The sequence below is a fragment of the Megascapheus bottae genome, chromosome 25 (genome assembly GCF_031878675.1).
Source record: "Megascapheus bottae isolate mThoBot1 chromosome 25, mThoBot2.hap1, whole genome shotgun sequence".
In the NCBI taxonomy this organism is placed as follows: domain Eukaryota; kingdom Metazoa; phylum Chordata; class Mammalia; order Rodentia; family Geomyidae; genus Megascapheus; species Megascapheus bottae.
In genome coordinates this window covers 22,217,798-22,243,835 of record NC_143533.1, presented here as the reverse complement: position 1 = coordinate 22,243,835, position 26,038 = coordinate 22,217,798, and the positions used below count along the sequence as shown (strand labels likewise).

The following is a 26,038-nucleotide window of genomic DNA, read 5'->3' as shown; positions in this document are numbered from 1 at the left end:
GGGAGAAAGAATACTTTCCGACGAATGCATTCAAAAGAAATTGGGCTGGGGTCGGGAGTGTGGCCTAGTGATAGAGTGCCTGCCTACCATGCACAAAGCCCTGGGTTCGATACCTCAGTAGCATGTACACAGAAAAAGCTGGAAGTGGCTCTGTGGCTCATGTGGTAGAACACTTGTCTTGCAAAGCCTCAAGGACAGTGCCCAGGCCCTGAATTCAAGCTCCACGACTGACAAAAAGACAAAAGAAAAAGAAAGGAAATGAGGATGGATCCCCACTTTATACTGTGTTCAAAAGTTAACTAAGCCGGACAACAGGTGGTTAATATGTATAATTCTAGCTACTCATGAGGCTGAGATCCAAGGATCATGGTTCAACTAGCAAAAAAGCTGGAGGTAGAGGTGAGGCTCAAGTCTCAGAGGTTTAGCTTAGAGCAAAAAAGCTAAGCGAGAACCTGAGTTTAAATCCCAGAATTGGCACATTCACAAACACAAAGTAACTAAAAATCCATCCACTCTAAATATGAGAGCTAGAGTCATGCTTAGAAGGGAACATGGGAGTAAATATTTGGCTTGGCCCTGCTGCAAGCCCATCTGGATCAAGGTATGCCTTTTTTTTTTTTTTTTTTTGTGGGTCATAGGGCTTGAACTCAGCCTGGGTACTGTCCCTGAGCTCTTCAGCTCAAGGTTACCACCCTATCCTTGAGCCAAGCCCCGCTGCCCGCTGCCCATTTTCTAGAGATTAATTGGCGATAAGAGTCTCCGGTCCTTTTGTGCTCGGGCTGGCTTTGAACTACGATAGTCAGATTTCCGCCTTCAGGGGAGCTAGGATTACAGAAGTAAGCTACTGCACCCGGCTTAAGGTATGAACTTCTTAGATATGACACAAACTCACAGGTGATGGAAAAAGAAAATAGATGCCATCCAAAATGGCAAATGCTTGTTTTTCAAAAGACATCACCAAGAAAGTTGCAAAGACAACCTATGGAATAGGAGTGTGTATTTGTACATCCTCTATCTGATGAGGCTTGCATCCGGAATATGCAAAGAACTCTGGCAGCTTAATAATAAGACTTCCTGCCTGAAACGTGGACAGAGGACTCGAACAGACACACGGGTGTCTGGTGTGCAAGCGGTCAGATGAACCCAGGACAGGAGTTCACGTCACCGGCCATCAGGGAAATGACAGCACTTCCCAACTGCCTGAGGAGTGCGGGAGGGGAAGGACAGAAACAGGCAACTTTACCAGGGTGTAGACTTCAGGTGTAATTCACAGCTCTCGCCCTGAGGACAAGAAAGAAATGCTGGTCAGCCATGCCAACACAGACCAGCACGCTCCCAGCCAAAGAAGCAGAGGCTCCCCACACTCCCACCCGACCTGACAGTCCACACTTGGCCACACACACACACACACACACACACACGTGCATGCAAGTTTATGTGCAGGCACATGGCGTCTCTGCTTCCATCTTCCAGATGTGGACCTTTCCCACTCAAGTCTCTCCACACTGGCTCCTACTGGACTTCGTGTCTCCTGCCCCATGACACCTTCCCTACGCCCCCCTGGCTCTCCCCACCCCCCACTTCCCAGACCCAGGCTCTCACCACAGGAAGCGTCATTGCCTGGTTTTCGGAGAGGCAGTGGAGGGGCTGGCAGACCGGGCTGTGCTTGTGGGCACCACAGCAGCAAAGCTGGAAGGATGGGTAGGTTTGGTGAGGGGGTGAGCGTCTCCCTCAGTAGCCCATCTCCATCCTAGTCCCCTCCTTCTCCCTCCACCATGCCGCCTCATACCCCACAGTTCCAGTGACTCTTGGGCGGGTCCACATGCAACCGAGGCTGGAAATACTTGGGGTAGTGGAAGCAGGCAGAGTTGGGGACGCCGCAGGGGGCTGAGCAAGGCGAGATGCGCTGGGTACTCTCAAAGGATTCGGTCACTGTCACCAAGAGATCTTTTTCTGGGAGAAAGGACAAGAGGTGAGGCCAGGGAGCCTCCCACTCCTCACCTGGCCCTGCTGAAAGCCTATCTGGAGGTGTCAGGAGGGGTCTCCAGCGCCACATACCCCTCCCCAGTGTCTCCCTTAGGGCAGGGCAGGCCGAGGGAGGGCTCTAGCACCTGCATTTAAACCATGTTGAGAGATGGAGTCCTCAGAGAACCCTACTGAGAGACAGCAGAGCTTTGCCAGAACAGCCCCCAAAGTCTCCTGCCTGCAGAGAAAGAAGGCCCTCAGTATGCCACTGTTTTAGGAGCAAAGGCCTCTTCATCCCTGCCTGCTCCCCAAGTCTGGAACACCACTTGATCACCCCCTGGGCCAACCGGTGAGCCTGGCTGAACAGGGCGAGTAGTGGATTTTCGAGGTTCTATCCAGCTACAAATTGCCACATATGTCAATAGTGAGGTGACCCAGAAGAAGGGGTGCAACTAGAGGAGCCGAGGGCTACCAGCTCCCACTTGGCTGCCATATGGCAGGTTCCAGGACACTGGCTAGGCTTGGAGACATCTAGGGCCATGTGGGTGCCAGAAAGAATACATGCCCTTTATACAGCCAGCCAGAAGAGACAGCGTGTCCTAACCCCCAAAACTGCGATGACTCTGAGTTTTGGTTTTTTTCCTTGCCCCAGTCCAGGAGAGCTTGGACTTGGCCAGGTGGACCTACTATATACCAGCCTCCTGCTTCCCCAAGGAGGAGATGCTCACTTTTCTTCCTCTTCTGCATCCTTCTGCATTCGGCCTGAACCTCCAGGCAGGAGACTTGTCGAGACTGTCACAAAGCAAGATGGGTCATGAGTGTCCCCGGGGAGCACAAGCCACCCTCCCTCTCCTAGAGAGGACAAATTCAGTGCTGGTTGGTCCTAGGCTCATGCTAAATAAACCCAATCTGGGTTCATTACTGAACCCCATCAAGGCCTGCTGCCCCACTCAAAGGCAGGTATTGGAAAATGAAGCTGACCCATAACCTCAGTTTCCTAGGGCGTCATGTTCTCAGGGCAGCCAAGATCTGACCCCAAGCAGGGGTCAGCTCAGTGCTTTGTAACTAAGAACTTTGACTGGAATTGCCTTTGCAAGAAGCAGAGATGAGACAACTGCCTGAAGACTCCACACCTTTTGAAAGGATGGTCTCCTTGAACCCAGGGAGACACTTAATTAAATATTGGTACCAACAACTGAATTATGTGTGTGTGGGAGGGGTTCATACTGGAGTGTGAATTCAACCTCATAATTGAACCCTACTCGTTTGGTCCCCAGGCTTTTTGCATTGTTACTGTTCAGAAAGGATCTTGTGTTTTAGCCCATGACTGGCCTGGACCCTAACCCTCCCGCTGATGACTCACTCCCAGGACCTGGGATGGAAGGCATGCGTCAGCACGCCCAACTTGATGGCTGAGATGGCAGTTCTCTTGAGCTTTCTGACTCGGCTGGCCTCAAACCAAGATTTCCTAATCTCTGCCACCCAAGTAGCTGGGATTATGGGCATGAGGCACTGCACTCAGGCCTGATTGTGAAATAATTTTAACATTGTGGTTGAGCTTGTAGTAATTTTGAGGTTGTGAAGGACAGGATCAAGGCTGAGTCTGGAGGGAGGCGGCTTTGGGTGGGTGCTTCTATTGCCAGGGAGATCTCGAAGAGGAGGGGGTCATCTTTCTAGAATGTGGGGTTCTACGCCAAGATGATGCTTAGTTATGTTCTTCCACTCCGGGCTGCTGCCACCACCTGCCCTGGACCCCATTTGGTGAGCCCTTTAGCCTGACTCCGTCTGGGCCCAGTTGGGTCCTCTCTGCTGACAGCAGCAGCCAGAGGCCACCTTGAACTCCAGGAACCCACAGGGATAATTACCACCAGCACGCCATTGGTGATGAGGGTCTCGGGGGGGCAGGGACTGAAAAACAAAATGGGAACGCATGGTTACTTCCTCTATTCGTGACATACTTCTCATAAAGGTGACAATATAAACAGAGTGAGCCACAAATAGCACGGCCCTTTGGTTCTTGAGAAATATACCCAGCTGGGGCCGGGAATTTGGTCTAGTGGTAGGGTACTTGCCTAGCATATATGAAGACCCAGGTTCAATTCCTCTGTACCACATACAAAGAAAAAAGCCAGAAGTGGTGCTGAGGCTCAAGTGGTAGAACCTTGAGAAAGTCCAAGGACAGTGCTCAGGCCCTGAGTTCAAGCCTTAGGACTGGCAAAAAAAAATATTTTTTTAAAGAAATATACCTACTTAACACTAGGAAGAAGAAAAGACCACATTTAACTCAAGATGATTATCTCCTCGGTCCACTGTTACTATCAGCTTTGACATATTTCAACATCACAAGCCAAGGAATCCTGCCTCCCAAAAGTCCTGTCCAATAAGAAATGGAGAAGAGGTCCTCGAGTTTATACACTGTGAAGCTCATTTTTTTGTTTGCCAATCAGCTGTCAAGGGGAAATAAAGTTCATAAAAATATAGTTCCAAGATCCCTTGGACAAAAAACTCTGAGGAGGTATCCTCCTTGCATCCCCAGGCCAATCCCAAGTCAGGCAGGCAAAGGGGATGGGGAGAAGGGACAGACAGACCTACCCCATTACAAGGAGCAAGCTCCCTGCAGAGTCCAGGCACAGAGTGAGTGCCAGAAGCCAGATTAGGAGAGGAGAGGATGGCAAAAAGGCAAAGCCAATTCTGAAAACCACCTGAAGGTCATGACCTTGAATTCATTTCCAGGAGGCTGAGGCCCACTCACCTTTCGGCCAGCAGGAACTCCACCTCCAGCTCTTCCATGCCCTGGCAGGAGGGGAAGGAAGGTGATTGTGAGCTGTGTCTGCGACTATATCCACATCTCTTTCTGCTCTGAGGCCCTGCCTGTATGTAGGGATGAGCCAGCATGGGGGCCTTCCTCTGTTTCCAGAGGCCCCTTTTGCAGGTCTATCCCCAGCCCTCCACTGTTCTCTAAGCCAAGCCATGGCCTCATGGGGCCTCAGTTTTCCCAGCAGAGTTCACTTGAGGTGGAAGCAGCGATGTTTGCTCCCCCAAGGATATTTTCTGGGTGCTCGGACACACTAACTCGTCCTGCATTGACCACCTGCAGATCTGCACTCCTGCACCCTCCCCGGGCTCTGTGTCTGAGGACATGCTACAGACATGTTTATCTGCACCACCCACACACACTTGGCTGCCTTGGGTACATGGACCTAAGCCTCGCAGTCACCCTGTGTGGAGGGATGGTTACTGTCATGGCTTGCAGATGGATTCACAGGACCTCAAGAAAGCTGGATCGTTTTCACAGTCAATCAGCTAGGAAGCGGTAGTGCTCCCCCTGCCTAGGCAAAAGGCATCACGGGAATAACTGGCAGGAGGCTGAGGGTCTGGCCTCGGCACCCACCTCTGGGTTAAGGGGGAACTTCACGTGGGTTTTCTTCCGGTAGCAGAGCTTGGCGAGGTCGTAGAGGACTGTCAAGAGATGGTCATCTGGGGTCATAGTGTCGTCATCGCAGACGCTCAGCTCCAGCACATTCTGGTGTGTGCCCATGGAGGGGGAGAGGGGACAGAGTCTGGTTGTCATGGAGGCATCCACTCAGAGAGGCAGGCAGGACAGGCAGGTGCCATCCCCGTCTCTCACCTTCACTTGGGTCTGGATCTGGAAGCAGAAACTTTCATTCCACTCGGGGTTTGGGCAGTTGGAGATGGTTCTGGTCCTCCGCTTCTCCTGAGAGGCTGTGGGCAGCCAGAGGCTCACAAAGCAGTCTGGCTGGCTCACTGTCCAAGAAAGACGAGGATGGATGAGAAGGGAACGGAAACACCATGAGTGCAGACAGGCTCGAAAGGGAGGCCCAGACAAATCTCCCGGAGCAAGGCCTCCTCTCAGCTGTAGCCTTCCCCGCTCCCAGGCCTGAGCCCTAAGAGGGAGCAGGCAGATCTCACTGACCATTCCCACGAGCCCAGGTGGCCTGAGACAGGCATACCCCACTCTTGGAGCAAACACCTGCTGGTTCGGGGACAAGGCTATGACCACACAAGTCTCTGCGTCATCACCATCTGGAAGGTCCAGTTGACCTCCTCCTGACTTAGTGCCAGGGAAACAAGATTAGAATCAAATTCTTCCTCTGGGCTAAGGAGACATGAGGATGGGGAAGGGAAAGTCTGTTGTGAAAGGGCCATGAAAAGCTCAGGAGCCAGCTCTTCAGCAGGACCCAGGACCCGATCCTCAACTGTGCCCAGCTAGCTCTCCAAACCTATCCTAGTTTCCCCGGTGAGGTGTAGCCAAGTCCAGTGAACAACCAAGTGTGATGGTGCCCTCCCTGCCTTGCAGAAGGGACAAAGGCTTTGACCCCAATAGGGCCTTTCCAAATTAGAACAAGGTCTCCCCAACCTTCCGGTTGGAGTCTAAGGGACAAGGCAAAGAATAGCCAGTCCAACCTGGCTTCCCTGGTCCATTCTGCCTGAGAAGAGGGAGGAAAAGGTGCCATGTCTGTTTTTGTCCCTGTCCCAGAGATATGTTGGCTAAGTCACATCTGTAGACTTCCGTGGAAGTTAGGCAGTTGCATAAGTCTTCAAGAGGGTAAAGCTAATCAGGATGGGAGTTCTAGATTGCAAAATGGAATCAATGACTTCATAATTATTGTTAATAATCACAGATGAGCAAGGAACCAGGGCTGTCCCCCGGAACTGACAGAGTCCTGTATCATCTCTCCTATGCCGAAAGCTTTATCAGTGCTGGTAACCACAGTTTGCATACAGGCATTCCTGGCTTCTGATTTCACTCCTGACATCTGGTTATACATACAGCTCGCCCTTCAAGCATAAGAACTCACAGCCCTCCTCCTGCTGAATAAGGGTGAGGTGGCGCCTGTCTGAGTGACTGAGACGGGAGGATGGAGATTTGAGGCTCACCTGGGCTCATGAGACCTTGCCTCAAAATGGCAAAATCGAAACCCCAAAAAGGTAGGAGGATGCTTCCATTAGATGTCATAATAATGACTTAGCTCCAGCAGAAAGAACGACCAAACTCAGAACTGGAAGGAAATGATGACGTCACCCACGGCCGGCCCTGTGCCTGGCCCGTTCCTCTCGCCATCCACTCAGGTGTCCTGGCCAGGAGCCCAGTGTCCTCTCTGACTCTAGTGTTGAGCCCGCTGAGCTCTTGCCACCTGTCACTCTCCCTGCCCTGTGCCTTCATAGAGGCCACTTCCCAACCTCCTAGGCCACACTTTTCCCCCCAGAGAACCAAAGGGAATCCCCAAGGGCTCCCCTCTGCCCTAAGTGGGGAGCCCTTGCCCTCCAATGTGGTTCTCCTGCCATCTTCCCCACTTCAGCTTTGTCTTTTCATTCCCACCTCTGCCCTGCATGTACATACGCATGTATACACACACACACACACACACACACACACACACACACACACACACACACACACACACACACTCCAGACTCCAACCAAACTCAGTGGCTTTCCAACTTCCCAAAGGTGCCGTGATGTCTCCCTCTCAGGCCTCTGCGGGTACTGCTCCTTCTGCCTGGACCCCTCTGCCTCTTCTCTCGCCTCCTTTGCCAGGGAACCTTCCTGAGTGCCAAGTCTTGCCCAGGTATCCCTGTCCCCAAGCCCCTGGCTTTTCTCATGGCATAGTACAGCTACCCACAGCTCTGTCACACCAGGAACAACTTGATTCTGTGGCCACGAGGCTGAGAGTATCTAGCCCTGGTGACAGAACAGACACTCTCTTGTGAATAAATGGATGAATGAAAAAACTCAGTTTCCTGCTATAGTGCTGCGTCAGAACCCGGGAAATCCTAGACTGAGTCACTGCACATCCAGGTAAGCCCCTCATTATGTCCCATTGTTCAGTACAAAGAGAGACCGCCTAGGACCTGATCAGACTTCCTGGACCCCTCCCTTGGCTTTTCCTGGACACCAGTCCTTCCTCTGGGCTGGGGACATCATCTCCCTCAGGTCTGTCCCCTATGTGGGAGTTTTCAGGCGGGGACAGACCAACTCTTCACTATTGACTCTTAGTGTACATGACATGAAGCACTGGTAAGGCCTTGTCCCCCTGGTGTCACTTTCCCATCACCAATCTATGCTTCAAACTTTCCCACTGAACTCTTGAAGCAATATCTCAGGACTTGAGCCTTAAGTTTACATCTCCACTTAAGAGAAAAAGACTCCCGAAAGATACACACATTCCAATCGTGAATTTATTTTTCAGGTTTTTTTTTTTTTTTTTTTTTTTTGCCAGTCCTGGGCTTGAGCTCAGGGCCTGAGCACTGTCCTTGGACTTTCTCAAGGCTAGAGCTCTACCACTTGAGTCTCAGCACCACTTCCGGCTTTTTTCTATGTATGTGGTACCAAGGAATCGAACCCGGGTCTTCCTGCATGCTAGGCAAGCACTTTAACCACTAGGCCAAACTCCCGGCCCCAGGTTTGTTTTTTTTTTAATTTGAGAGGTTAGTATTTGAGTTCAAATACCAGCTCAGCATGTGAGCCATGCCTCCAGTGTGGCTTCTTGTGAGGGATGTAGTCTTGTGGACTTTTCTGCCTGGAGTTGGCTTCAAACCTCAATCCTCCAGATCTTACTGAGTAGCTAGCATTATAGGTAGGAGCCCCCTATAGTAGGCTTTTTTAAAAAAATTCCTTTGCAGAAATCTTTCCCACTGTAAATACAGCCATGGCTTGGAATTCTGCGAGGGGTGACAGGGAAGATTACCAGCACGCAGATGCCAATCTGGAGGCAGCACCATTCGCTGATTACAAGGACAGTGTCTATCCCATGAGCCATAAGGGATGGCGAAGCTGCAGTGACCCAGTCAGAGGCTGCAGGGACACCAGGACATTTCCTAGCCAAAGACGGGTTCCAGTTCTTGTTTCTCATGGACTGACAAGGTGCCTGCTCATCTGCTGTGCCTCCTTCCTGGATTGTGGTGGCAGACAGGACTCAAACAGCTTCACAGATCAGAACACTCTGTCCCCAGTCCCTCTGAAGACACCCACCTGACCCCCCTGGGCTGCTGATGGAGGTTTTATTTTGCTTTCTCAAGAGGAATAAAAGTCTCGACGGCTGGGAGGTCTCTGGTCTGAGGGTCTCCCTGCCTTGACCCTGAGCTGGGCCAGCACTCTCTCTGCTCTAGTTAAGGTTGTCACCCTTGAACTTCTGAAATCTCATTGTTGTTAGCCTTTCCAAAACCTTAGAAAACAAGGCATAGGTCTGAGGCCCAAGCTCGGGAGCTATTTATTTGGTTGCAGCTAGGAAGGATGATCAAGACTGACCTGGGAGCTGAAAGGCATCTTATTTTTAACCAGGAAGATGGCAACCCAGCCCAGCCCATGACAATGGTGGGGTCCAGGCCCAATGTAACTGGGGGCTGGCACCCTCCAATGCCATACGGGCCCTGTAGTTACTCAGGAGAAGTGAGGAAAGCACAAAGAACAAGGACTTCCCAAAGAGAACCTCAAAGGGCGCCTGCACACCAGAAGGGCATGTGGGGAAGGTGGAGAGGAGACTAATAGAGGTAGAGCCAGACACCACCCACCAGTGACTAGGGGACAGGTGTGGCAAGGAGAAAAGAGAGAAGAAAGGACCCTAGTCAATAAGAAGGCACAGGCACAGGCACGCAGAGGCAGTGTAGTGTGCAATAGTGTGCAACCGGGATGACTGGAGTGGCTGGGACAGACACACCTCAGGAGGAGCCAGAGTGTGGGAACCAGGGCGCTCCTGGGGGGAGGGGTGACCTCTGCCCAATAGGGAGCCAAGTGAGGGACCCACTGAGTTGTGGGCAGAGAAGGCAAAGTGGCCATAGCCCTGTCCAGGGAACTGGCTCTTCAGACCACTCACTGGTGTGTTAGAAAAGCCCTAAGAAGCTAGAAAGGATAGGGCCCTGGCCAGCTGGCCAGCTGTGTGGCAGTCAGTGGCCCAAGCTTGCTGGAGACTGCTTCCACTGGCCTGCGCCCTGGACGCCTCACCCTTCAGAGGCTCAGCTTGACTCCTCCAAGGCTCGCTTGGAGGCTAATGCTGGAACAGATGCCTCCCCCACCCCCTGTCCTCCGCCTTGACCCAGGAGAGCCGCTCCTAGATAGACTTCCAGTCTCTGGATGCCTACAGAACTCTGGCACTCCATGAACCTTTCCCATCCTTCCCTGCTCTGTGTCCTCTGGCCCTAAGTTCTGAAGTGACAGGATTGCAATGTCCTCCTCTACAGCTTTTTTGGGGGCCTGGACATCTTTCCTCATCAAAATGTACACTCAGCATCATGGCTGTGTTTCTGTTGCCACAAGCCCGCCTTTATCTTTAGGGAATCCTGTGGGTCTTAAGCCACTCCTGTGTGGTCACTAGTGAGTAGGGGTGCCTCTGTGGCCATGGTCAGGGGACACGGGGCCTCTTCTCCCTGGGGGAGCCAGGCTGCCTCTCTGGAGGGCAGGATGGGGAGGGGCTGATCTCCTGAAGGCCAACTCAAAAATAACGTATAGGACACATCTTGTCATCTGATGCCTTCACTTTTTTCTCCCTGACGCGGAGCCTCTCTGATTTCTCTTAGGCTTCAGAATTCAGTAGAAGCCAAAGACGACACTGCTGGACGGTCCTGTGTCCCACTTCGTCAGGATGCTGGGCTGCAGACCTGGGGCCGTGGGCTCTGGCATCGCCGCTACAGCCTGATTTGGGCTCTATGTGAAGGAGCTCTGGAAAGGGCCGGCGACTGGTGCCTTTTCTTCACCCCAACATCTCATGGAAGAGCAAGTTGGAAATGGACACAGAGGAGAAAGTGGGGAGGACAGAGTGGAGGTCGGGGATAGTACAGAGGTGAGAGGGGAGGAGGGAAGAGGAGAGGGGAGGGGAGAAAGAGGAGCAGGGAGATGGGGGCTGCAGTGTAGGGAGAGGATGGGGAGATAGTGGAGGGGAGAGACAGAGGCACACACTTGAAAGTGCCGGGGTGCCTGCCAGAGCGAGGGGTTTGAGAAGACGTACACCACAAAGAGTGTGCAATACAACCAGAGGATACACACCACACACACACACACACACACACCACACACCCCTGACCATTTCTCCAGCCAGGGCCTCCATCCAAATTCTAAAGCTGAGAAGGCAGGCAGGCAGGCACAGGAATATCCACTCACCTACGTCGGCCTGCCGGACATTCTTCATCCGGATGATCCTCACTGTCAACTCGTGGCACGGGTACTGGCCCTCCTGAGGATGGAAAGGACGGTGAACTCACACAGCTGCCACCCGAGGCCAGTCCCCTGGGCAGGGCTCGCTGCCACCTGCATGCTATGTCCCCATTGTTTGCCTTGGTATCTGCTTTCCCCTCTGCCTGGTGGGTTCTGAACATTCTTAAGACTAAGACTTGAAGCATGCTTACATACAGAAAGTGCAAGCGGGGATCCTGGTGGGGGGGGGGGGCTTCCCCTCTCCTTCACTGAAAAACTTTTAATCTCCATCCCACAGAGAGAAGATAATTCCCCTCATTCACCCTAAATGGCAGGTGGAGTGTGCCTAAGAAGAGGGACTGGCACCCAGCAAGCTTGGGCATTTGCTCACTAGGACTCCCTCATGCCCGGGGCTCACCCCCACCCTGGCGCTTAGCTTCAGTGTAGGCCTTTCCACCTCCCTTGGGCCCCCTCCCCATGTCTCATTCCCCTTCCCCAGAGACTTCCTGGTCACCTTAAACAACCTCGATTCTGATAGATGCTCCCAGCCCCGTGAGTGCCCTCTAGTCCTCGCCAGACTTTTCTGCGGCTTCAATAGAACTGTGGTCCCAGGAAAGTTGAGTTACTCAGTTCTTGAATACAGACATGAGATTTCAGGGTCTCTTCCTCTCCCCAAAACAGCTACCTCAAAACCACAGCAAGAGGTGAATGCACAGTTCTACAAAGGTCCGCCTTTTATGAGTTAGCCCTCTGTGGGGTCAGCTCTGAAACCATGAGAACTTTCCTGGGCGCTCTCTCCTGGCACAGAGAGTTGTGGTGTGGACTGGTGAGAAGCAGGAACCACCCTTGGCAGAAGCACAGTCCTGCCAATTCAAGTTCTGCTGCCCACTTTTTCAGAGACCCCAAGGCCAGACAGAAGTTGCCAAAGCCTCACGAGAGGCAGGAGTCTTTCCTTGGAACCTATCCACACTTTGCGTGTCTCTAATCCAGGACCCTCCAGCACCCTCACAGCCATCACAGCCACTCTGGTGTCTGTAGGAGGGACTGTCTACAGCCCAGCTTCCAAGTGTCTGCTTTGAGAGGGAAAAAACATGGCACAGTCACCTCAAAACCTCATCAAAGGTCTTCTGCCTTCCAGAAACTTCCTCTCAGGTCATCCAACCCCAACGCCTGCCAAAGAGCTCCACCACTTCTCCCTTCTTGGTCTAATTCAGCAATAGCAGCGAGCGTCTGTGGAGGATCTACCACGAATTTATCTGCGCACAACCTCCCCGTCGAGGATCTGGCTTAGTCCTCACCATCACCTCCAAAGCCGCCCGCGGTAACCGTGGTGTTCAGGTAAGAGAAGCTGGGGCTAAGTCCCGGGCTCGGGGGTCTCGGTGGGAATATGAATCCAGCTCTGACTCTCAAACTTCGTTTGCCACCACTGGGTGTCCAACTTGAAGTGACCCCTGGCCAAGGTGAACACAGGGGTCGCCCTGTCTCCTCTGCCTTCATCTTCATCTCCTACTATCACCAGTTTTCCTGACAGATGCCTGCTTTTCACTTCGAATTCTCTCAATGCCCACCCTCCCCCCACCCAAATAACACTCAAACTTCTACTGGCTATGCTTCTACAAACTGCGTCTCTTTTCTTTTCTGGAGCTGCTGTATTTTGTACTCCAGATTTTGTGCTTGCTAGGTAGATGCTATCTCTACCACTGGAGTGGTGTACCTAACCCTCTTGTGCTTTAGTTGTTTTTCAGATAAAGTCATGCTGTCCCCCACCCCACCTCTGCTCCCACGCAAAGGGTTGGTTTTAAACCATGGCCCTCCCAATCTCTCTTCTGCGTAGCTGGATGACAAGTGCAAACCACACCATGCCCGGCCCACCAGCAGCATTTCTTCTAACACATCCCATAATCGCTTTGAGAGTGCCTGGAACACAACACAGTCATTTGGGGCGTTGGAAAAGTTGCTATTTTCTAGTCACTCCAGAGGGTTCCTTGCCGGGCTGGTCTACCACAGATGGCACGTTCTATCTCAGAAATGTGCAGGACAGACCCAATTCTGCTGAGAGACACGGGGTGGGGAGTACGGAGGGCGGACCATACTCCATACATGGAACCAAAGGAACCAGGTGTGAAAAGTAGATCCTCCATGGCAAGGATGAACATATTTTGTCCAAAACTCCATAGCAGAGTTAATGGACACAATAAAAAGAAACAGCAGAGCCCAGCACAGTCTATGAATAGATGGATGGAAACCAGAAACTATTGTGATTGTAGAATCCAAGTCGGTGCTTGAAATCAAAAGGTCAAGGAGCCAGGCACCAGGGGCTCACCCCTGCAATCCTAGCTACTCAGGAGGCAGAAATCTGAGGGTCGAAGCAGCCATTCTGGGCAGGAAAGTCCATGAGACCCATCTTCAATTAACCACCAGAAAACTGGAAGTGGTGCTACAGAGTGCTAGTCTAAGCAAAAAAAGTGCTCGGGCCCTGAGTTCAAGCCCTGTGACTGACCCCCCCAAAAAAAACCCCAAAACAAAACAAACAAACAAACAAACAAACAGGGACATGGCCTAGCCTTGAAACAGGATGTCCTGTCCAGGGATTAGGGTGAAAGTTAAACTCTGTAACAGTAGGAATACAAGGCACCCAGCCACTAGACTACAGCTCTAGGGTAGGGCTAGGCCAAATCCTATCATGCCAGCGTGGCAGATCCTGGGACTAAAGAGCCAGAAGCATTCAGGGCTCTAATAGCGGAGGCAAGTAGCACTGAGGTGTAATCGGCTTCCTGAACCGTAAGCAGAGCTGAGTGGGATGGGCCAGGTTAGACACTGGCCCTTACAGAAGCCTTTGCTCAGGCTGCAGACACACAGCCCAGCCCCCTCCCTGGCCTTGGCCTTGGTCTCTAGGCTGGATCTTACTAGGACTCCCCTTTGCCCCAAGACCTACTTAGGACCAGGGTTCTCATGGAAAAGAGACACCCACTTTGAATCTCGGGTCTGACTGCTCTACAATCCAGTGCTGCTTCTGCTCACTCTTATTTTTATAGGATGACTTTTGGAGGCTGTGGTGAACAAAATTTATTATCTGGTGTGCTGAGCCCATGGGCTCTTATCTAAGCCTCAGCCAGCTTGGGAGGAAGAGACCCCAGTTTTTCCCAGGGGAACACACTCAGGTTGGAAAGATGGCATCCTATAGGCTCCCACAGATAGAAGCTACAGAGCTAGGATCCGCCTACCCCGCCTTTCCCTCCACCTGGAAACCACCCTCACCCTCACAACTCAGAACGGGAGCCAGACTGGTTAATGGCTCTCCTTATACTCAAGGGTCCAACTGTTGCCATAAATCAGCCCGAGGGAATATTTAGTTACAGATGGGTTGCCAGAGTCTGACTCCTGGTGAGGGAGGGGGAGAGAGGAGAGTTTCAGAAGTTCTAGATCTCAGGGTGAGCCAGGTTCCGCCAGGGAGGCATTTCCTCTCTCCAGAGCTGAGTGTAGCCACTGGGCCTGTGCCACACTGCATCAGAGCTCAGACCAGCCTCGTGGTGCCTTGTAGGATATATCAGCCTCCCCAAAGGCAATTATTGAGAAGGGAATATTTGGGAGCCCCCAAACAGATTTCAGCCAGTCCAAGCAGTATCTCAGATGAAGGATCATCCACGAGGGGCCTGTCACAGCTCCCTCCCTTCTTGTCATCCCGACTGGGTGGAGAGTCATGGCAGGAATTCCTAATACTGGGTTCAGACCCCCCAGAACCCAAGAGGGACAACTAGCTTGTCCAGGAGGAGCTATGGGGTCATACTCTGAGCCCTCAGCTCTCAGCTACTTTGTCACCCTGTATGTGGCAGATCTGTCCTGGTTCCAGATTCTGAAAGTTGTACCAGGCTGGAAAGGCAGGAACAAGTGCCAGCCCGAGGAGTCCTGTGAGTAAGCCAGGAGACAACGTCTCTCCTGGCCAGGGCTGAGAGCCATTGGACACGTGCCCCTCTGGGGCCCTTTGGAGACTTATCAGAATCTTCATCTCTTCCCCTGAAGGGACAAGACACCCTGCAGGGCTCCACTGGCTCTGTCAGCGGTTTGGTGAGGGCAGGGAAAGGGCCTCAGGAGGTACTGAGCAGGAGGTGGCTGCCCTCGAGGAGCTAGCTGGCAGTCCTCCCCGTGGTGTTTCTACGCCTAGACAGGCAGGCTGACAGATCCACAACCCAGTGAGCGGGTCTCCCTGAGAGGCCGGGAGGTGTTGGCCAGATCCCAGAGCCAACACCATAAACCTGGGGGCGCAGCTTTGTGGCTGATGGCAGCTGACTGACAAAGTCCTCAATTCTCAACCCACTACACACACACACACACACACACACACACACACACACACACAGCGCATGGAGGTTTAGTACATCCACAACAGCCCCTCCTGGTGGATACTCGTGGCTCAGCATTTGCCGAGGACTCCAGCCCTGGACTAAAACATTTCTTCCAGGTGGTAGGAAGAGGCTCCTGAGCCATGGTTTCGGGAATACACGATACCAACTGGCCATTCCTAGGCTTCGTGTCCTGCCCCATCCGCCGGTCCCTCCCCTTCACTTTCTTCCCACCTGCCTCCAGCACTGAACCCTCACCTTCAAGGCACAGGTGGGTAAGCACCTGTCATCTTCGGCTTCGCACAGGTCTGTCTGGGAGTGGGAGACCCAGACGGGCATTTGCCTCGGGAGCATCGTGGCGGCTCTCCAGCTGGGTGGCAAGATCAGGAACTTATACTCTGACTCAGAGCTCCACCCTCCCGGTGCCTCTGGGCAGAGGCTGGGATGGTCCAGGGAGTGGCCACGGTGGGCCAGAAGGATGGGGTGCCTGAGCCGAGGCCCCTCAGTACCAAGGGAACCACAGGTCCTCAGGTCTTAGAAATTTAGAGGCCAACAGGGGACCCAGGGGGTACAAGAAGAAGCTGGACCCTGTGGCTTTAGGGTTCCCGAGCTGACTTAAGGAAGTCCCGTCCCTCCAGTTCATGCTGCTCATGATGGATGGGGCCCCTCCTGGGAGATGGCGACCTCCCTCCTGAGTCCACTTCAGCCCCGTGGCTCCTGAATAATCTAGAGGCTGGGCGCAGGGACCTCATGAGAGACCAGGCTCAGGATGGGGGTCCCTGTGTGAGAGAGGCAGAGGCCTCTTGGGAGGCTGGGTGGAGGCGGTGCTGGTCCCCAGCAGCATGGAGGCTGCATCAGCCCCGCCCCGATGATCCTTATCTCTGTGTAGGGTTGGCTGGCGCAGGGGCCTGACAGGCTGAACGGCTCTGCCCTTGGCCTGCTGGACTCTAGGAGTTCCCTTCCTGAGCTTTGCCTGAGGCCTCACAACCGGATTTTCTGGCCCATAGATAGGAATGATTTTATAGAGCAGTGGGTGAGCTCTAAACATGAACACAGGACAGATGGGACCTGAGTTCCCATCCGTGCCTGGCCCTCTATAGAGGGAGGAGCAGCTACCCTTGACGCGTCCCTCCTGCCCTGCCAGCCACTCCACTGCCAAGGACACAAACATAGCAGCCACACTCCTCCACAGACTCTCCTAATCCCACTTCACTTGTGCACTTACGCTGCGAAGATAAGAGATCGCAGCCTGTAGTTGCTAAAAGTCCAGCTGAGGAGTCCAATGCTGAGGTCTGAGTCTCCCTCGGGTGACGGGTGACAGTGACAGGGACAGGTACTCTAGAAGGATTAACAGGACGTCCTTTGCATTTGGAAGGCCCGTGGCGTATTGGGATCTGTCACCGCACTGAACTTACTAGGGAGCAGACAAGATGGAAAAGGGATCCCCAGCTGGAGAGCACAAGAACGGCCCCCAAGAGGGCTTCACGGAGGTGGCATGTGCAGTGGGCCTTACGGGTTGGCTAGGAGTTCAACAGCTAATGACAGGAGCGTTGAAGGCATCTTAGGAGGTGGGGAGGACATGCATGAGGGCAGGGAGGTCAGAAAGCAGGGTATGCTTAGGTATGAAAATTGCCTGGTGCCTGGGTAGGGAGAGGAGGTGGGAGGGTAGAGATGGGGACACAGAGGTGGTGAAGTTGGGCAGGGGGAAGGCAGGCTTCGTGAAGGAACCAGTGTGGAGCCACAGAGTCGGTGGTCACTTCCTCCGGTGGAATCTTAGTTGTGTAAGTGAACGACAGACCTTTCCAGATGGGAAGGGTTTATACAGAGCTCTCCGAGGCCGGGCTTAAATTCTGGCTTAGTGACCAGGCAATGGAGAGTCGTGGATGGTTTTCTGTTTGTTTCTGGGAGATGTCTCTACCTAGCCCAGACTGGCCTAAAACTGGAAAGTCTCCTGTCTTGGCATCCCAGGTGTTGGGACTGGCCCACCTACGGAAGTGACATGACCGAAGCTGACCTTTAAGAAGAAAAGGATGGCTGGTGTTGAAATGGGGGAAGTAGGAAACCCTGTAGGGATGGGGAGAGAAGATTAGGAGGCATGCAAATGATAGGGGACAGGTGGCAGAACGGTGGGTCCATTTCATCAGTACGTTCTCCTCAAGCACAGGGCCGAGTTGGATGAAATGGGCGGCCTAGGAGGCGAGGGTGGGTGGAGCATACTTCCTCCATGCTCTCCTGAGCCTCTGACCAAAGCGCAACCTTGCAACTCCCAAGGATGGAAGGGGCAGACCTGCTAGAAAGCACTTCCTGCCTGCCTTGCGGCTGGCTGTCCGCCTCCGTGGGCACGGCTGTGGGAGACCACCGCAGTCCTCACTTTGGGGAGAGGAAGGCTACCCTGAACAGCAAGCGTCCAGTGTGAAGTCTCACGGGAGCCGGGGAAACTGAGGATCCTGGGGAGGAAAGGGTGGGGTGGGAGGTGAGTGAGGACAGCTAAGCAAGAGGCCCCGGCCCCACCATGGCATGGTGACAACGTGAGGGCTTCTGGGCCGGTTCTCAACTCCCACCGAGCACACTGTGGAATCCTCTTGGCCTTGAGATGTACATTTCTCTTGGCAGCAGCTTGGCTGGCCTCCCTCCCCAGAGAAGCCAGGGGGGAGGCGCTTGCCTTTACCCCTCGAGAGGCTCAGGAGCCTGTCCCCACCTGCCCATAGCTTCTCTTTAGCTGGCCTGGCCGGTCTGCACACCTGGCTGGAGCTTGCAGCTCTCAGCCTCTGTCTCTCCATGCATAAAATGTGTCAAATGTGCTGTGGTGTATGCCAGTGTCCTCTGTTATTAACAAAACAGCCTGGGCACAGCCCTTGGCTGGGCATGGAATTTTAATGTTTGTAAAGGAAGTATTTTTCAATCAGCACTGAAAGGATGGCTATTCATTATTGGCAAAGCTTGCTTCCCATTGGAAATAAAGTGAGGTCCCAAACTTTACACCTCATAAAAATAAACTCAAGGGAGAATGTCTTAACCATGAATAGAGACTGACCATTAAAACCACAAGTGATTTTTTTTTTCAGTTGGGTGTGGTAGTGTACATCAAATAGTCTCAGTATCTGGGAGGGTAGGGTAGGAAGATGCAGAGTTCCAGGCCAGCTAGCAAAATACGGAGACGGGGAGACACTGTCTCAACAAACAAGCACACACACAAATAACAACAGACCCCCTTCAAAAAATATCCCTAAACAGGATGTGGTGGCTCGCGCCAGTGATCCTAGCTACTCAGGAGGCTGAGATCTGAAGATCTTAGTTCAAAATCTGGCAGGGCACAAAAGAGAACTTGAGACTCCAATCAATCTCCAATTAACTTGTAGAAAACGGGAAGTGGGGCTTGGCTCAAGGGTAGGGCAGTAGCCTTGAGCTGGAGGGTTCAGGGACATCGCACAGGCCTCAAGCCCCATGACCCACATGAAACAAAACAAAACAAAATCCCTAATACCCTACACTGATACTTTACATCGATACTAACATTAGTTGTTATCCAATCTTAAAAGTATAAAGATGATTTCAAGTAACATATTAGCAAATAGTTACATAATACTCGGATGAGTTGGCCTAGTGGTAAAAGTAACTTGCCTCGTATGCACAAAGACCCAGGTTCGATTCCTCAGTACCACATGCATAGAAAAAAGTCAGAAGTGACGTTGTGGCTCAAGTGATAGAGCTCTAGCCTTGAGGGGGAAAAAAAAAAGCTCAAGGATAGTGCTCAGGCTGAGTTCAAGCCCCAAGCCCCAGCTTGAAAATCTATAGTAAACGAAAGATGCTGTAAGCATAAGTTAACCACTAAAGTACATCTTCAATTTCCTCTCTTAGTAAATATGCACGGATAGCAAAAATCCTCCTTAATAATATGGGAAAGGGGGAGAGGCCTGCTCCATCGACCCTAAGATAAACCACAAAGCCACTGGAGGGCAAACAATACGTTGCTGGCACAGAAGAGAGCCAGCAGGAACAGAGACAGGGGTTAGGATTCAGCCCCTGACACTTCAAGGACGGTAAAACTGACTGCACATTAAAGGTAAAAGAAGAGCTTAACAGATGACATGGAAAACCAGTCAAGTACACAGAATAGAAGGACATAGCACTTCAGGCCACATAAAAAGATGGGCTGTAGCGGAGATTGACACATGGGAAGAACCAGAAGGTCAATGGAAGTCAAAGAAGGAAACTGTAATCTTTGAACTGAAGAGGAGTTGTTTGCTTGCTTGTTTTGGTGTTATCCAACAGATGTTATGGCCAAGGTGTTTTGTTTTGTTTTGTTTTTGGTTTGAGTCCCGAGAGCTATCCCTGAGCTTCTTTTGCTCAAGGCTAATGAACCACAACTCCATTTTTGGCTTTTCTTGGTTTTTGGTGCTTTTTTTTTTTTTTTTTTTTTTTTTTGCCAGTCCTGGGCTTGAGCTCAGGGCCTGAGCACTGTCCTTGGATTTTCTCAAGGCTAGAGCTCTACCACTTGAGCCTCAGCGCCATTTCCGGCTTTTTTTTCTATGTATATGGTACTGAGGAATTGAACCCGGGTCTTCATGCATGTTAGCCAAGCCCTCTACCATTAGGCCAAACTTCTGGCCCTTTTTTGGTGTTTTAGTTGAAGAAAAGAGTCTTAAAGACTTTCCTGCCTGGTCTGGCTTCAAACCACAATCCTCAGCTCTCAGTCTTCTAAGTAGCTAGGATTACAAGTGTGAGCTACCAGCATGTGATTTTTTTTTTTTAATAGAGTAAAAAAAGATACCATCCTAACTTCACACAGATGAGTTTGGAAGCATAGCTCAGGTAGTAGAGCAGAATCCTACCAGGGAAAATGTCAGATTCCAAATTGAGTACCTGTCCTGAACAAAAAAAAGATGAGTTCTAAAAGAGATGAACGCTGGGAAATGAAAACTAAAGCAGTGAATTAGCTTTCACCACAGACCACGTGAATGCTGGGTTATGACAGGTGATGATGGGAGAATGGCCGCAGAGGCACCACGGATTTCCTCAGCAAAAGAGACGGTCACTGATCGGGCACAGTAAGAATGTCCTCAAAGTATCCTGAGTGGGCACAGACAGCTCCAAAGTCCCTCAAAGGCCATAGAAAGAGGTGAAGGAAGTTGGGCACTGGTGGCTCACACCTGTAATCCTAGCTATCTCGGGAGGCTGAGATCTAAGGATCACAGTTCAAAGCTAGCGGGGGTAGGAAAGTTTGTGCGACCAAGAAGTGGTGCAATGGCTCAATGTGGTAGACTGATACTTTTGAGCAAAAAGAGCTCAAAGACAGCATCTAGGCCCTTCGTTCAAGTCCTAGGGTGTGTGCGTGTGTGTGCGCGGGCGCACACACACACACACACACACACACACACGAAAATTAAGAGGCCATCTTCTCAAAACAAGCCAGATCACATGATCACCCTGATTATCATCTGACCTCAACTTCTGCACATTCTTGACATCTTGCTGTGGCTCTGGGAGGTCTTTGTGGTTTACTGATCAAGTACATTCTCTTTTCATTAATCCTAAATTCTAGCCACGCAGCCTTCCTTCCTTCCCTGATTGTGCCAAATTATTTCTCATATCAGGATTCTGTGTTCCTGATTCCCTAGACTGAATGGAGAACTTGTTGTGTCCAGACTGGCTCTTTCTCACCCATCGTGACTCTACAATATCCACCGCCTGCTTCTCTCTTGCTCTGGTTATTTTAATGTATGACATGTTGGATGATCTCATTTCTTCTTCTTTTTTTTTTGCTTCTTTCTACCAGACCATAATCTTTTTCAGGACTCAAAAATGGCTTGTCTAGTTCATCCACTAGAAACACCTATGCCCATCAGTCAAGGAGTGGCAAAATTAGTTCTGGCACATTCACTTACTAGAATGTCACTCAAATATCAAGACAAAGTGGCTCCAACTTATTGAATGTTTACAAAGTGACAGGGTTGGGCCAATGTTTTATACTGCCGGTGAAATAGATACTGTGATTATCTCATTTTAAATAAAAATTGAGTCAGAGAGAGGATATATACCATGCTCAAGGCTAATAAAGTAGGAACACCACGAAGGAAGGAAGTGTGGCCCTTAGGCTTCAGGCTTTAACTATCACACACACAGCACTGAGGAGGGGCACAAAGCCACTGTCCTGGGCAACTGAGAGTCCACTTTGTGTTTCCTAAAGGCTTTCCCCATGATAGGTAAAATTTAATTTCCTAACACAGACACAATAATTAACTGTGATTTTCCAAATATAAAGTAAAATGAGGGACCAGGAGTTTGGCCTCCTGGTAAGAGTTCATGCCTAGCATGCATGAAGACCCGGGTTCGATTCCTCAGTACCACATACATAGAAAAAAGCCAGAAGTGGTGCTAAGGCTCAAGTGGTAGAGCTATAGCCTTGAGACAGTCCAAGGACAGTGCTCAGGCCCTGAGCTGAAGCCTGGGACTGGCCAAAATAAAGAAAAGAAAAAGAAAAATCTGGAAATCGTGCTGTAGCTCAAGTGGTAGGTGTCTAGCATTGAGAAAGCCCAAGGACAGCGCTCAGGCCCTGAGTTCAAGCCCCAGGGTTGGTGGAGAAAAAGAAGTAAAATGAGCATTAGAGTCTGGGTCATGTGAGATTTTAAAATATAAATCATTCAAGTTAATATATTCAAAACTTCTAGCTAACAAGACTTAATTTATTTCACAATATAAAGATTAAAAAAACAACAACAACAAACAAACAGGGCCTGGTGTGGTGGCTCAAACCTGTAATCCTAGCTACTCAGGAGGTTGAGATCTGAGGATTGAGGTTCAAAGCCAGCCTGGGCACTAAAGTCCATGAGACTCTCATCTCCAATTAACCACCAGAAAACTGGAAGTGGTGCTACAGCTCAAGGGGTAGGGTGGTAGCCTTGAGCTGAAGAGCTCAGGGACCATGCCCATGCCCAGAGTTCAAGTCCCATGACTGATAAAAAATAAAATACAATAAATAGAAATAGAACAAGAAAGGACCTTCATTCCAATGTAGGTTTAAAGTTTGTGTCATCAATTCAACTGTCTCACAAATATTTCCCATTTTCTTTTGATTTTGTAAAAAAAAAAAATTAAGGGCCAGCTCAACAGTAAGCATTCTTGAAGTACCTTGCACCTGTATCTCAGAGATCTGGCCATCTCAGAAAGTCTCTGCTCCTAAGACTGTGGCATCAGGGGTTCATGTCTGCCATCTTAATCAGGAGGCTAAGATGTGAGCATCCAGAAACCAGCCAGGAGAAAAGAAAGTCAGTGAGACTCTTATCTCTAATTAACCAGCAAAATCTAGAAATAAAGAGGAGGCTCAAGTAGCAAAGTGCCGACCGTAAGTGAAGAAGCCAAATGAGAGCTCTGAGTTCAAGTCATACTACCAGCACACACACACACACACACACACACACACACACACACACACACACAAGCAAACTTCCGGTCTATTTTCAAGGAGGTAGTTTTATTTTTGTGTTCCTCTCTGGCTCATAACCTTTTGTACATGGAATCTGTTCATTACCAGTGTCCCCAGGGAGGACGACACTGGCGCTGACTGTGCACAGAGTGGTAAAGGGGTCCAGGTTCCAATACATAGAAGTTACAAGACCTTGAGCAGCTCTAAGTCTGAATGTGTCTATCTGTAATAAAGGGAGATGCCATAGCTCCTGCCTCAGAAGACGGTGTTCAAGACAGAGATAAGGGATTTAGCATGTGGCTGCCCATAGCTGGGCCCTAGAGGTTAATTCACGGTGAGGTGGGGTAAGCCATAGTCCAGTTAACAGCTGAAACACAGAAACCTTGGGTCTGCCAAAGGATCTCCTATACACATAATGCAAATGGCCTTGGGATCTCTGTGAAAGAGGTTAAAATGAGCTACTCAGAGATGGTGGCCACTCAGGGATGGGAAGGTCAGAAGGGGATTCCTGAAGGTGGGAAAATAAGAACTTGACCTTTAAGGCAGGGTAGAGACCCAGAGGAAAAGAGGGGAAAGGGCGCTCTTTTTTTCTGGATTTGGCATCAGCAGAGGCATGGAATTTGGGAAAGGAGATTGGAGGTTTAGCAGCAAGTGAAAAAAGTGGGTCCTTTTCATGTCCACAGTGTGGCCCATGGGAGGTTTTTTTAAAAAAATGTAATGCTTTATCCTTTGGTTAACTGCATTTCTTTTAACTTGGCCAGTTCTGGGTTTTAGCTCAGGGCCTGAGCACTGTCCTTGGACTTTCTCAAGGCTAGAGCTCTGCCACTTGAGTCTCTGCACCACCCCCGGCTTTTTTCTATGTATGTGGTACCGAAGAATCGAACCCGGGTCTTCATGCATGCTAGGCAAGCACTCTGCCATTAGGCCAAACTTCCCGCCCAGTTAATTACATTTTTTGTGTGTGCCAGTCCTGGGGTTTGAACTCAGGGCTTTGGCTCTATCCCTGAGCTTTTTTTTTTTCCCATCCCGCTCAAGACTAGCACTTTACCACTTGAGCCACAGGCTTTTTCTGTGTGTGTGGTACTGAGGAATCAAACCCAGGACTTCATGCACGCTAGGCAGATATTCTACCACTAAGCCACATTCCCAACCTATTAATTATATTTTTCGTTTCTGTGGTACTGTAGAATCGAACCCAGGGCTTCATGCAAGCTAGGCAAGCACTCTTATCACTGCCCCTCCTGGGAGGTTTTTGAGTGGCGTGTTTCAGTTCTCCTACTCCAGAGGACTGTCAGTGGTGAGCACGGACAACGTGAGCTGGTGAGCTTGAAGGGAGGTGTGCCTCCTTCATGGCTCGTGTGGTTCTTTGGGGCAAGCTGTAGCTTGCAAATGGTCCCTGAACAAATGTGTTTCTTCTTATGGGCCTCAAGCTGTCCTTTTTCTTTGCCAGTCCTGGGGCTTGAACTCAGGGCCTGGGCACTGCCCTTGAGCTTTCTCAAGGCTAGCACTCTACCATTTGAGCCACAGCACCACTTCTGGCTTTTTCTGTTTATGTGGTACTGAGGAATCGAACCCAGGGCTTCATGCATGCGAGCATTTTACCACTAAGCCACACTCCCAGCCCCTCAAGCTGTCTTACACCGTTGGCTTCCACTGAACAGGGCTGGGGAAAGCTAGAGCTGCAGAGGAATCTGGAACATAGACCCTAGGTGTCAGAGGGGAGGCTTGGCTGGCAGACATCCACCATATCTTCAGTTCACCTCTGCCACCCCAGCAGGCCGGAGCAGAATCCTGCTTCACGGGGGCCTCTAACCAGGACTCATTCCCATCATCACTGCAGATTGGACATACTTTTTGTGGGTTTCACAGAAGTGGGGCTTGTGAGATTCATCGGTGCAGTTGCTGGGTATGAGGAGTTCATTCTGCGTAATATTTCACTAGGATTTTACAGTTTGTTTATGCAACAGAGAAAGGGCAAAATTGCTTCCAATGTTTCAGCAATTATGAATAAAACTACTTGAAACCTTCACACACAAGGCTCTTACGTAAGATAAGCTTCCAGTTGCTTGGCCCCAACACCCAGGAGTGGACTAGCGAGATCAGATTGATTTATGGTACAGTGCCGTCATATATACTCTCGTGAAAAAGCCTCGGGCTGCAGCGACTCCTCCCCTTTTCCATCTCCTCGCTTCCCTCCCTTTCTGCTCTACTTCCCTGCTCACCCTCCTCTTTCTCCCATTTGCTATCTTCTTCATCCCAAGCCCGCCCTAGGTTCTCCCCAGGGAAGGGCCAGGCAGCCCTCACTCTTGCTTGGCTCAGGGCTCCTCCAAGTCTGCTGACAGCAGCTCTGTAGGGCATCTCTCCAGATTCCACAGGGCAAAAGTTGGCCAGGTGTACTCACTTGCAAGCCCAGCTCTGGTGACTCAGCTGATCCGAGTGCAGTTCCACCACACAAAGTACCACGTTACAAGGTTCTAGTCTTCCCCACTCCTGGTCCTCTGTCTTTTTTTCTTTTTCCATTTTATTATTGTTAACATAAATGTGATGTACAGAGAGTGGTTACAGTTACATAAGTCGGACAGTGAGTACATTTCTTTTTTGGACAATGTTACCCCTTCCCTTTGTTCTGTGTTTTGAGAGTTTGGTTCCAGTCAAGTTCTAGTGGAGCAAAATAGCTCCCTACTTGCTCCATTTTGGCTGACGTAATTTCCTAACGACCTCCTCCCAGATAGGAGATGGGGGAGGGCCAAGGGCAGGGCTGACAGGTGCAGAAGCTGGGCTGGCCACGCCCCACTGCATACAGAGTGTGGGGGTGTACTGTATGTGAATGTGTATGTGAGGCTATGGAGGTGTCTGTGTATGAGTTGTGTATGTTACATGTAGGCCTGGGAGTAGTTGCTATCGCTCTTTCCTGGGGTGCAGGCTTTGGGGGAGCAGATGCCTATCCTCTTGCTGGGAAATAAAGTGACTGAAACAGTGTGGAATCCAGATATCAGATACACAGCTCAGGCTATGACTGGAAGGTCCATTTCTAACTGTCCCAGTGAGAAAGTAGTTACAACCAATCCAGGTCAACCAAACACTCCAGGTGTGAGATCTGCCTGGGAGAACAATCCCGCCCCCTTCCTCTTCACCTGCCTGAAACCAGTAATCACCTGCCTG

General features: G+C 50.8%; 1 protein-coding gene across 1 annotated transcript in view; it reads right to left on the bottom strand.

The window, feature by feature from the left end:
- Pla2g4e (phospholipase A2 group IVE) overlaps positions 1-26,038 on the bottom strand; it is a 49,087-nt gene that overhangs the window by 10,177 nt on the left and 12,872 nt on the right. The window contains exons 2-10 of the mRNA XM_090318563.1: positions 11,081-11,153; positions 5,594-5,730; positions 5,357-5,488; positions 4,718-4,758; positions 3,831-3,873; positions 2,694-2,757; positions 1,790-1,953; positions 1,603-1,689; positions 1,244-1,281 (exon numbers count right to left, since the gene is read on the bottom strand). Of these exons, the coding sequence (XP_090174689.1) occupies positions 1,244-1,281; positions 1,603-1,689; positions 1,790-1,953; positions 2,694-2,757; positions 3,831-3,873; positions 4,718-4,758; positions 5,357-5,488; positions 5,594-5,730; positions 11,081-11,153 (779 nt within the window). The remainder of the gene's footprint in view (positions 1-1,243; positions 1,282-1,602; positions 1,690-1,789; positions 1,954-2,693; positions 2,758-3,830; positions 3,874-4,717; positions 4,759-5,356; positions 5,489-5,593; positions 5,731-11,080; positions 11,154-26,038) is intronic.